Consider the following 12,467-nt stretch of genomic DNA (forward strand, 5'->3'; position numbering starts at 1 on the left):
GACAAGAAAAATCAGATGAGTTAAAAAGCGGATAACTGTTACCTCATTCGCTTACCAAACAATCTCATAACAAATCCAGGGCAGTGAGGGGAAATCAGTGCTGTGACAGAAAAACCATGCTTCCTGCTAGGCAGCGTGAAAGAAGTTTGCTTTCGTATTGTGTGTTGATCCTTTCGCTGAGCAGAAAGCATAAACCTGTGCGTGTTTTACTCATTGGGGTTGGTGAAAGATTAAGGAGCTGAGGATGCAAGAGAACTGAAATGTGGCCTGTAACCCAGCCCTTCGTTGCTGTGGTGATCAGATGGTGGTGATAGCCATGGTTATTGTTACATCATGGTTGCAGCTTTGTTTCTTTTTGCCTGTTGCAGTTTTAACTTCTAGTTTTAAATAGAATTCTATATTGTGTTTGTTCTTTTGATAGCCAAAATAGAAAGAACTGGTAAGTTCACTGGTTATGGGTTGTTCTCTTTATGTGCATATGTGTGTAAGCGCTGCTGCAAAGCCACTGACTATTTCAGCAGGTTTTGTGTCTGTGCTGAGCGCGTTGGTTTGCTGCTTGTGCTGTTGCTTTTGTTTGCCAGACTTCCATAGATGCAGTTCTTGGTATTCCAAGATGAGCCCTGCTGGCTCATCATACTGCGAGTTGTATTGGAATCAAAGAGACCTTTTTAGGATATTAGATGTTGGGTTTATAACCGTGTTTACTGGATTAAGGCTAAATATTTTCCCAGCATACTTAACTGGGATGCAGGTGATGTCAGCGTTGATTTTAAGAAATTTGCTCCATAGGGGCTTAATGTCTGGTTTTGAGTAATTAATTTTCCCCTTACGTACTTCAACACCGGCCGTCCTTCACATGCAAAACTCTTGACCTGCTTCTGCAGTCGTCCAGAGCATGGTGACTGTTTCTGCTTGTTGGCCTGTTGGCCGTTTTCTTTCCAAGCTATGCAAGTCAGGAGCAGCTTTCAGGTTTAAGGAAATGGTATGTCCAAGCGGGTTGTACCGTATGGAAAAAGCATTTCTAAGGCTGGACAAGGTTTATGTTTTAAATCCTTAATACAAAATAAGAGTTATCCTCTGAGAGGAAAGAATTGCACCCCTTAATGTGTGTATTTGGCACGGATTTCTGCCACATCATGGAGTTCCCTTGAGCCTCGTGGGTTTTTATCCATATCCGTTTTTTCTCCCTCACTGCAGTAACTCAGTTTGAAAGCTGGAGCTTGAGTTTAAGGAAGAGAAAAACTAGAAGGAAAAGAAAGCAGTTATCTAAATAGCAGAAACCAAATGATAGCTGATTTAACTTGTGTTTGTGTGTACCTATACGTACACACACGCACCCTGTTGCTGGCATTGTCTCTTTGTGCAATTGTACAGTGCTCTTACCTGCATTGTTATTGGCATGTCCTTACTCTGGTAAGGACTGGTTAGTAAGTAAATTTAAAGATAAAGGTTTTCTAGTTTTGTTCCTGTACTTATACCTTCTGACCTGTGGTGAGTGCATACTGTAGATTTTAATGTTACAACTGAATAGGCTCCCTCTTCCTGAGAACGCCTTGGATCCTTTCTTAAGGAGAGATTGATGTGAGTCATTCTTAAAGCTTGTCGGTTTTAGATCTTTTCATTTTTAGTCGAGCTGCTTCATTACCAGTGATGATTTCAGATGTTGAATACCACTGAGTAATTACAGTATTGCATGAATGTCTGCAGGTGGTCCAGAAGTGACAACCATGCTTAGGTAACAACTTGGCCAAAGTGTCAGGTTGCCCGTGATGTGACCTGGCGTGAGATGGTTAGGACATCCAGGAAGGGATTTGGGGTTTGTTTTCCATGTTGGTGTGCTGAAACTTGAATCTAATGGCTGCTTAGCTGCTTTGTCAGACTCTCCTGACTCTGTGTGTGCCAAACCAGTGCTTCAAAACATATCTGCGTTTCTCAGTTATATTTCAGTAGGCACCAGACCGACACTCAGAAACCATAAAATCTAAAGACAAGGGGTGGTAGCACACTTTCCCCAGCAGCCTACCAGGTTTTATGTTGTCTCGTAGCGCCAGGTTGTAAGTGAAACTCATTCCCAGCTCTGAGACAGTGGGAAAAAGCCATCATGGAAACCTCAAACCTGGTTCTGCCTGAAGATAATAGACTCGCTGTAGATGTTGGCAATAAACTTGTCTGGTGGATTGTTAGAAGCAGTTAGAATTGGTGGACTGTTTCAGTAGGAGGAAATTCTCATCCTCGGAATTAGGCAAAATACCTTCTTTTCAGTTTGAAAGTTAAGCAAAACTACCCTGGCTGTGGAAGGTCTCTGAATTAGAGGGAGCCAAAGTGGGCATTCTTCTCCAGGCAGTCGCTGGCAAGACTGGATCTGTTTCCAGCTTTATGAGCATGTTGATATATGTGAACCTTCTTAGTTCAGCACAGGAGGGTTTCTGAGGGATCTTTTCCCCTTGCTCAGGTACAGTTTTAGCGTGATAACTCTTATGTGTTAATTATAGTAATTTAAATTTGGGTAACTGCACTCCGTCTGTGTAGACGTGATTGTCAAAATGTTTTCAGTGGATGCTAATGTATGATCTGTATAATGCGGTTATCTGGAAATGGGTATGGTGATCACAACCAAAACTTGACTTACCTTTCAATCTGCAGATTTAATAACAAGTTTGGTACACAGCACTTGTTTCTTACAGGCTGGATTGATAAAGCAAAGACAAGTGAAAATTAAGTAGACTATGCAAAATGTTACTGATCTGTCTTATAAGCACACGGCCCGTGTTTTACTGACATCAAACTGCCCATTCGTCTGAGGTGAGTAACGTTCACAAGCACTGTTTTCCATCCTTGATTTTGATAGCTGTGGAAGATGCTTTGGCTGCCACTGGGATGAAAATCCTTTCTCTGCTGTTACCTTTGATTACAATTTGTGCCACGTTTTATTAGCCAGTAAAATAATGAGAAGAACACACTCTTTCTGTCCCAAAGTTGCAAGAATACAATTCAGGGAAGCCACAGAGCACAGTATGTTTATTAGATAATCTGAATTTCGATAGGGAGATGATGGCATGTCAAAGAGATGCAACTCCTCACCTCTCTCCAAGCCTTGGAGACTTAGAAATCTAGTTTTTAAAATCCCCTTTCAGATCTAAAAGAAGAAGCCTCCTTCACTGTCATCTTCTCTACAGCCTTCACGACTTGATTGACCTCTAATACCCATGACAGTCATCCCCTTTCTAGGTTAAGAACTTGGTCTGTTTAAAACTGTGTGAAGAATCTGTTTCCCCCTGTGGTTTGTAATGTTGTTCCCCGGAGTTTTTCTAGTTGTGCTGTATCCTCTCTAGGGCTGTAGTGCCCCCGGTTACACACGCTTCAAGAGACAGGTCTTCCCTAATTTTAGTCTCACCTGTTTCCTATTTTCCTATCATAATTTATAATACTCTGATTTTACTCTCAAGTGACCCCTCTTTAGTATTGTCTAGATATTTTTAGAACGCTGTTAACGCTGCCTCCATGGGTTTTCTTCTGCATGGGGGTGCTCTGGACCTCATCATTCCGTCTGTTCGTTAGTCTTTTACCCCTATGTTTATTGCATGGTGCTGCTGATATACTTTGCCATCGGTTTTAGCTTATTTATGCTCAGGAATTTCTTACCAGGAAACTTTAGCTCTCTGATCACCTCTTTTCCTGATCTTTTATATGTTGAGCAGCGCTGATCCTTTGGGGATTACACAGACCATTAATTTTAATCCCTGAAAAAAAACCAACCTTCTCTTTAACCCTGGGACAGCTTCACAGTCTGGTGACACGGTTTGTGAAGAGCCAGTTGCAGTGCCATGTTGGCTGCCAGATCAGCTGCATGTGTACGTGTCGTGATCCCTCCAGAGGGTCCTGGAAGACCTGTGGCATTTGCAGTCGCTGCTTTACAGGACATGTAGGTAGGAAGGGACCTCTGGAGGTCTCTAATCCTACCCCCTGCGTGTTCATGTGCTCATGGGCCTTTTGTTCAGATGGGATCTGTGTGTCCCCCAAGGATGGAGACTCCACAGCTTCCCTCTTCTAGCGTTGGGTCAACCTCACAGTAAACAGTCTTTTCCTTACTTCCAACAACAGTTTTCCATCTCCCAGGCTGTGTCTGTTGCCACAGACAGAAATAGTACGTCGTCCTGTCACTGCATACGTGAGAAGGGTCTGGCTGGGTCTTGTCTATGCTCTGCTGCTCTGTTGTTACAGATGGCCATCAGGTCTCCCCTTGGCCTTCTCAAAGCTGACCAGACCCAGTTCTCTCAGGTTCTCTGTGTGTCCTGCACTCCAGACACCAGCTTGGTGTCTCCAGCAGCTGGACTTGCTCCAAAAGCATCTCGTGTAGTAGGGATCCCAGAACTCAGCACAGGCTCTGGACGTGGTTCCCTGCAGTTGTCCCTCTTGTTGCAAGGCCACACCACTGGATAATGTGAGAGCATTAAACACGTTTTCCCTTTACAAGGTCTTGGTTGGCTCCCTTGGTGTTTCCACATTTAACTTTATGCCTCTATTAATAGCTCAGCCCTTTCGCCAGGCTGCAGACCTACTTACTGAAGAGTGTTATCACACTTGCCAGGGTTTTGTTCTCTTGAGCCAAGCCCAGCTTAAGCATTCGTTAACCACCGGTAGAGTACATGCTCAGCGGTTTCTGTTTGGATGCACTGCACCTCGTCTGGGGAATCTGGTTTCATTCACTAACCAGTTTTGTGGTACTTCCTGTGGACACCTGGATGTGACACAGTCCTCACGCTTCCCTCATCAAAGCGTGTTGGAACTGAGCTGCTTTATGTTCTGCAGTCAACACCGATGCAAAGAACGTGTCCAGCTTTTTGGCCGTGCCTGTGCCTTGCATGTTGTCCTCACACCTTGAGCATCTCCTGTTGCTACAGCAGTAGCGTACTTTCTGCTTTTGGTATGTTTGAAAAAATACATTATCAAATATTATACTCCTTTATTTCATTTTAGGTTTGGTTTTTTTTTTTTCCCTCATAGCTTCCAGTATTTCCCTGACCTTCCTGAGGTTTTCATTGTTCCTGTGGGAGCCCGTATTTGATTTTAGGACTTGGTTTTCAATTTGGTTTTGACAGCTTTTCTGTCTAAATTTTATGCTGTGGTTTTACACTTGGGAGTGATACATGATCCAGCTTTGATGCTTCTCTTTATGTAGTGCATAACGAGCATAAACTGGACTACATCGTTTATGACAGTACCATATTATGGATTAAAGTTTGCTGCTGATAAATGTATTTAGCTGTTTTAATAGGTAGGTGCACTTTGGGACACCCACCGAGTGCCTTTGGTGAGCATGCTTTGCCTCCAGCCTGGGACTTGTGCTCCCTTTGCAGTCTGTGTTCTCAGTCAGCACATTAGTACCTCACCATGAGTCAGTGGCTTGTTTTACAGCGCAGACCCTTTTACACAGAGCTAGATAGAATGTATAAAGAGATTGCACATTGATCTGTCTTGTGTCTTACCCTCTTCGTGTCACTGTGTACTCCTATGTCGTGTGCTGGGATGAAGCAAACAGGAACATTTTGGTCAAACAGAAGGCAGAGGCAGTGTGGAGTTACAATTACCATCATCTGTTCAGAATATCTAGTCCCTGTAATGGTTGCTAGAAAATGTGGTTCTGCATGCGTGTGTGTGAAACCTATGCAGAGGTGTACATACAGGTATGCATGTGTGGGAAGCAATGCATGTGAGGGAATTCTAGAGCTAGAGACTCAAACGTAGGGATGCAGTTTTGTACAAACAGAATACCTCTGCTCTAGGGATACTGGAAGCCCTATATGGGGATTACTTACATGCTTTTGGAAGACACACAACACAGTTGTTCTGAGTAGTTTAAAAAGAGGCACTGTAGTTCCAGGAGTCTCAACTATTTACTGAAACCGAGTGAATTGTGAATTTTTGCCTTAAGTTGTTTGACTCCGCTGTCTAAGCGTGAACTTCTTCATAGTAACGCTTCTATGTTTGGGGCATTTAGACAGATTCTCTGCTTGTGTATTTGCAGTGCCTTCAAAGGTGTGAGCTCCTCCTTGTAGCATCACATTTAAGGTAGTTACTGAGCTGCTTTTTGTCTGCTGCCTTTGAGCCCCTTGAGCTCTGTGATGCTTGGTTACAACTGACCACTTTGTTCAAAAGTTTATAGCGAAGGAAGGGTCTTTTTTGGTTGTTCCTGTGTTGAGGTGGTGTTTGTTAACCTTCGTCTTGCCATGATAAGCCCCTGTGTTCTCTTTTACTTACTCAGAATTACATGGATTGCCACACCATGCGAATAAGGCATGACCAGAATCAGTAGGCTTAACTTGAAATTCTTACCTCTCCATTACCCTATTTATAGCCAGACAAGCTTGTAGAGAGCAGGGAAGGATTCAGTGTAAATTATGTTTAATTTGCTGCTTTTATTTTAATACTGATGTTTTCATGTTCCATTTGCCTTGCTGACTGTCTCCAGAAAGACTTTGTAAGCAAAAATTGCCATCACATTTGTCTTACAACTTACATTATCTTTAAACCAAAAAATACCAACATCAGTTCCATGCGTGAGGACCTGGCCTGCGCTTGTCCATCGTTGTGAGCGTTGATGGAGAAAAAAAGGACATGTGCTAGAAGGAGGGAAGAGATTTGTGCTGTGTCCTGATTCTATTTGTAGTGTTGAAATATTGAAACTGGGTTTTATTCTTTAAACTTCTCAGATGCAGATCGACATTGTGAGCTTGCTGGAAACCCTCTGAAGATAAAAAGCGCCAGGAAACCGCTGTCGTGTATCATTGGGTATTTAGGTATGTATCTGCCTTCAGAGAGCACTCAGCATACACTGAGACGTAAAAATCCCATACACATAGAACGAGAGAGGCATGCTTTTAGTAACAAGCAAACTATAAAGTTAATAAAGGAATAAAAGCTCTAGTTCTCTCTCAGTTGCAGAACTCGGGGGGTGGAGGCAGAAGCCCTTCTGCTACTGGCTTGAAACAGCAGAGTAAAACCTGGTGTAATTTAGAACGTGAGCAATAGTCTGGTAATCTAAAGGAATGGAAAAAAGGGTTCCAACTGGGGAGATTCTCAGTATGCTCAGTGCTGTTCTGCTCTGCCCCTGGAAGCCACTTGCAGTATTCCTGTGTGCTTGAAAGGAGGAGACCTCAGCCACACTCAGGCACTGACCTTTTAATCTGATGCTGTGATTGTAGTAGATGTGGTGAGATCAGTGCTGAGATCACAGCCAGGAGGACCAGAGGCTCATGTAAGGTAATGGGGAGAGGAGACATCCTAGGAATTTGTGATTCCTTATTAAAAAAAAGTGAAGATTGTCCTTTCTGCAAGGAACCACCACTGACTATATATAAACATTTACACAGGCCTGTAGGAGCCGAGATACCCCATAGGCTTTCTGCTGATCCTCAAACAGAGATCAGTCAATTGATCAGAGAAGCAGTGAAGTGCATTAATCCCAGTGTACAGCAGTGAAGCTGAGGGCAGAGCTCGGTCTAGATGTTTTGCTTTAGATTTCAATCAACAAGAGGTTTTTCGTAGTAGACCAGAGGGAACAGCAACAGTCTCTTGACTTGCTGAAGTAGAAATGAGCTCCTGATGTGGTTATAACTGCTCTTCTAAAACACGGGTTTTAACAAAATCCAAACTTCAGAAAACTGGATAACGAAAAATGGATGCAGCGACAGGACAAGGGGTGATGGGTTCACACTGAAACGGGGGAAGCTCAGGTTAGACCTAAGGCAGAAGCTCTTCCCTGTGAGGGTGCTGAGGCGCTGGCCCAGGGTGCCCAGAGAAGCTGTGGCTGCCCCATCCCTGGCAGTGTTCAAGGCCAGGTTGGACACAGGGGCTTGGAGCAAGCTGCTCCAGTGGAAGGGGTCCCTGCCCGTGGCAGGGGTTGGAACTGGAGGAGCCTTAAGGTCCTTTCCAACCCAAAGCACTCTGTGATTCTCTGTGTACGTGGGTGAAGGTTTTGTAGATTAACAGTGCAAAAATATACTAGCTACCTGCAGAGCCTGTTTAGCACTTGGCTGTATGGGAAGCGAAGGCAAATAGCACATGTTCCAGGGATATGGGGTGTGCTCAGTGGAGGTAAATACCTGCATCTGAATTAGTTGTATGAAGTTGGCTTGTTTGCCATTTAGCTTGGGTTGGTTTTTTTTCTTGTTTGTTTGGGATTTTTGTCTGTTTGAGTGGATAATTAATGCTGGCATGGTCTTCCTCACAACATCTGCTATGAAGCATCCTGTCACAGTTTATGCAGGAGGCATTTGTTTTCCAAATGCCTTCCATGCCATTCCCACAGACATTTATGAGCAGACTGTGTGTCTCAAGGCAATGCTGCTTTCAGCCCTACTGGTAAGGCAGAGAGGATTTCAGTGCCCTGCACGAATGGGTCATCGCTTCCCTTTATCCCTGTTCTGCTTCCTGGCTGCCAGATCCACAGCTGAGGTAGGCTGAGCATTGAGTAGGCTCTGTCCTCTGGAGAGCTGGGGCTAATCCCCTGTAGTCTCTGCAGTCATCACTGTGCTTTGCTAAGCAAACCCCCCAGGGTGCAAGCCCTGGCTAATTGAGTGTCCTGTATTACCTCCCCAGTATGGGGAAACCAGGCTAATGTTTCCAGCTGGGATGCATACTGAGGAGATGGGATGAGAGAGGCAGATGCAGCTTCAGAGGTGCCTCTGGAATCCAGGATGCTTATTTAAGTGATCAGGGTAGGAGGCTTCAACTTCCTGTTGTTTGCATTGGGGTTTTGATTCATTAGTGGAAAGGGGAGAAGATTTAGAGTTGTTGCTGCATGTGCTTGTTTGAGGCTGCAGCCTGGTCTCACCAGAAGGGTTCCTAATGTATCGTGCAAGTGTTGCTGCTTCTTCCTGTTTGATCTTTATTTCAGAAATGCCCATGCAGTCTGGATCTGGCCAGTGGGTTATTTATTGTGCAGGTAATGGGGTAATTTGGGTTCTTTGGAGCTCTCCGGGTTAGCAGCCAGGAGATTTTCAGTGAAGTACTAAGCAGTAGAGCAAGGATCAGAGCAGCAGCAGGAACTAAAAGAACCCTAACTACTATAACTGCATAATACAGTAATATGGTAGGATAATATAAGTCAGGCAAAACCCTGAAATGCCTCATAACCCCTCTGGGGTGTGAGGAAGCCTATTAGAAAGCGCTAATCTAAAGCGTGCAGTCTGTATGTGGAGGGCAAGTGAGCACAAGGTGTAAAGACCCCGCAGGAAGGACTCAGTCAGTCCATTGGCTGTTTCAGTCCATTTCTGGAACCTTTAACAGAGAGCTTGGGGTGGCTGCCTTCCTCGGGAGCAGAGGAGAAAGGACAGGCCTTGGGGTGAGCTGATGGAGGACTGATGACCTCCTGCTGAAGAGAAGTCCAAGTAAGGAAATGCTTTTTCAACTGTGCTTGCTCACCCTGACACCATAAAATCACATCTCCTGTTGGCTGTGGGCAGAAGGGTTTATGAGGTCTCGTGTGTTCATGTAGCTGCTGGGATGACTGTGATTGCTGCTGGAGCTCTTTGGCAAATAAGATTGTGTTTTAGTGGCGTTAGCCCTGAAAGTTAATCATTTCCTTCACAAAATGGGAAAAGATTGCCAGATGAGCGGTTTAGAATCCAAATTCCAATCATCTTTAGCTAACAGTGCAAAACCTTTCTTTTTCAGTGTAAGGTTTTGCTTTAGCCATCGGTATTCACAACATTAAGCGCTGCCTCTGTTCCCATTTTAGTAAGAGAACGAAGTAGAAACTTGTTCTCTATAGCATGGAAAATGGGTGAGTGCTTGGTGTTCCTAAACCCTATTACGTGGAAAGCAGATGAGTAATGCAGTGAATGGCAGTAAGCAGCTCTCATCAAAGTAAGTGGTGAGAGGATGGGTGACCTCAGACTCGCCCTCACACTGACACCCAAATCTGAAGCAATTACCTGTACCCTAGCTCTGTGCTCTTTTAATACCTGCCCATGTATTACCCTGCTCTGTTCGCTCTTACCTGACCCTCTTGAAGCATCTCGGATGAGGGTGTTTGTGCTTTATGAGTGTGATTGTGGGCTCTGACCAGATCAGTGGTTAAACATTAAGCAAAGCCTCTTGAGGTTGTTGATGTTATACCTTCCTGGCATGCTGGTCCCAGGGCAGCCAAGCCATTGTGGTCATCCTGAGTAGGTGTGAGTCATGGAATCACGGACTGGTTTGGGTTGGAAACAGCCTTAAGATCATCCAGTTCCAACCACCAGGGCAGGGACACCTCACACTAGACCATGTCAGCCAAGGGTGAACAGTACCAGGGACGGAGCATTCACCACTCCTGTGTCCAGCCTGTGCCAGCGCCTCAGCACCCTCACAGGGAAGAGCTTCTGCCTCAGATCTAACCTGAACTTGCCCTGTTTCAGTCTGAACCCATCACCCCTTGTCCTGTCGCTGCAGTCCCTGATGAAGAGTCCCTCCCCAGCATCCTTGTAGCCCCCAGCAGATAATCCTTTCCACCGGTTTGCTACTGATCCAGCTGTTTGGCTGCATCTTCCCTTTAAAGGTTAGCACTTCCCATGGCAGCCCCAAATGGTTGCTGCCCGGGGTGGGTGGGCTGGTACCTGCAGGCTGCCTGTGAAGGCTTGCCGTGGAAACCCTGGCTGTCAGACCTCCTTGGCATTTCTGAAAGAGAAAAAATGTGCTCTTGTGGTGGACTCTGACTTCGTGCAATGGTTTCTCTTTCTCTTGCATGATAGCTGTGAATGGCAGAGGCTGGAGGGCTTCCTTCTTGGATCCCTGGCATCGCTTCAGATACCGCATATTCCCAGCTCCTGTATTCTGTTTAATAAACAGAAAAGCAGAAGGCAGCACTCTTCAGGGGTTGCAGACCTGTGCTGCATGTGAGAAAGTGCTTCAGTTCTGCCTTCCGATCTTACTCCCCTTGGGCAGCTCAACCTCCTGATCCACCCCACAGCCCCTCTGCCCTCATGTTCTCAGCTCAGGGGTCTCCTGCTCTGCCAGGGAATGGCACTGCAAGTGCCTCAGAGGGATGGGACCTGCCTGTGGGCTCTCTGACTTCCCTCCAAAGCTTGGGTCTGTCCAAAGTCACCCGCAGTGGTGGCATTTTGAACCCAAATGCGTGATAGGAATAAGTCGGTGGGTTCAGCAGATCCCTGGTGCAGCACAAGCAGACTCTACCTTGCCCTTTTATCTGGCATATGACACAAATTTCCATACAGCTCTATCAGCTTCTGGCAAACAAAGCAGCTGCCACCCTGGCGTGTGCTGGCCAGGTGCACTTTACTGCCTCTGCTCTAGTAAAACGCTTTGATTTGCTTGCTAAAGCAGTCTGTAGGTGTGTAGCTCCCATACAAAGCTCAAAGGTAGGAAAATGTAAACAGAAACCTGTTTGAGATTGATCTGTATTATCCCCTCAGCCCCTGGAATCCTTACACATCTGCACCACAGTGTTAACTTGGGCGATCTCAAGTGAAACAGATCTTTCTTGCTTGGAGGAACGGTGGGTATGAAGAAGTGTTATTTAAGGTGCTGTAAACACACTCGTGCAGAGGAGCGTGTTTGTTTGCTTTCACTGGAAATCTAAATGTAAGTTTAGTATGTTGGGTAGACTGGTTTTATCTGGTTTTTCAAATCAAGTATGTCTGATTTCTCTCTCTGTCTTTTGTCTCAAATAGAGATTCATCCTGCAGTGAAACCAAATGTAATCAGGTCAACACCAAGCCTTCAGACTCCAAGTGCGAAACGACTGCTTGCACCCTCCAATCACTCGTCACTAAGTATTTTGGGGAAAAGAAACTACAGCCATCATAATGGCCTTGATGGTATGTGGGGCAATATCAAAGTTAAGGCTCTGAACTGTGGCCTGAGATGCCATTAAGTAGGGTGGTACAGACCAACAGAAACGCAAGGCTTTTGGAATTGCTCTGTGTGGAATTACTCGAGATGTACTGGAGCTCCTAGTTTACAGCCGATCTCTTTGCTAGCGTGTGAGTCCTAAACTTAAGTCTGGATTCTCAACAGGGAGACTGGCAATAGAGGGGAAGATAGCTGCTAGCATCCAAAGACCACTGTCACAGAGTCACCTAAAAGCAGTCCTGGCAATAAGGATTGGTGGGAGGTAGGAGCTCCTTAGACATCAACTGTCTCTGCATTTCTGCCGCTTGCGGAGGAGGAAGCAAAAGGGTGCCGCAGAGGTAGAGGAGAGGCTTTTCCTGTACTCTCTGCAGCACCAGAGGTGATGTCTCTTGTATCCAGCCATTTCATTACCCTGTGGTGCAGAGGGAGAGCAGGTATGAAGCTGTGCAAAAACGTGGAAGCTTGTGAGGAAGGCTGACTTTTCTCAAATAGCTTTTGGGTTTTGTTCTGAACAGTGACCGTGTATTACTGATTCTTCCATTAGTTTTAATCGTTGCCCAAACTGAAGATTTTTAACTGTGAACAGTTTTACCTCGTGTGCCAATAAGAGGAGA

The 12,467-nt window shown here is 45.2% G+C and overlaps 1 protein-coding gene across 6 annotated transcripts in view; it reads left to right on the forward strand.

Annotated features, from left to right (window-relative positions):
- MTA3 (metastasis associated 1 family member 3) overlaps positions 1–12,467 on the forward strand; it is a 122,868-nt gene that overhangs the window by 77,609 nt on the left and 32,792 nt on the right. For all 6 annotated transcript variants that reach the window (XM_062620928.1, XM_062620929.1, XM_062620931.1 and 3 more), the window contains exons 15-16: positions 6,711–6,797; positions 11,673–11,819. In XM_062620928.1, the coding sequence (XP_062476912.1) occupies positions 6,711–6,797; positions 11,673–11,819 (234 nt within the window). The remainder of the gene's footprint in view (positions 1–6,710; positions 6,798–11,672; positions 11,820–12,467) is intronic.

The sequence above is a fragment of the Pezoporus occidentalis genome, unplaced genomic scaffold (assembly GCF_034315485.1).
Source record: "Pezoporus occidentalis ecotype Australia unplaced genomic scaffold, CSIRO_AGI_Poc_V1 ctg225, whole genome shotgun sequence".
In the NCBI taxonomy this organism is placed as follows: Eukaryota; Metazoa; Chordata; class Aves; order Psittaciformes; family Psittacidae; genus Pezoporus; species Pezoporus occidentalis.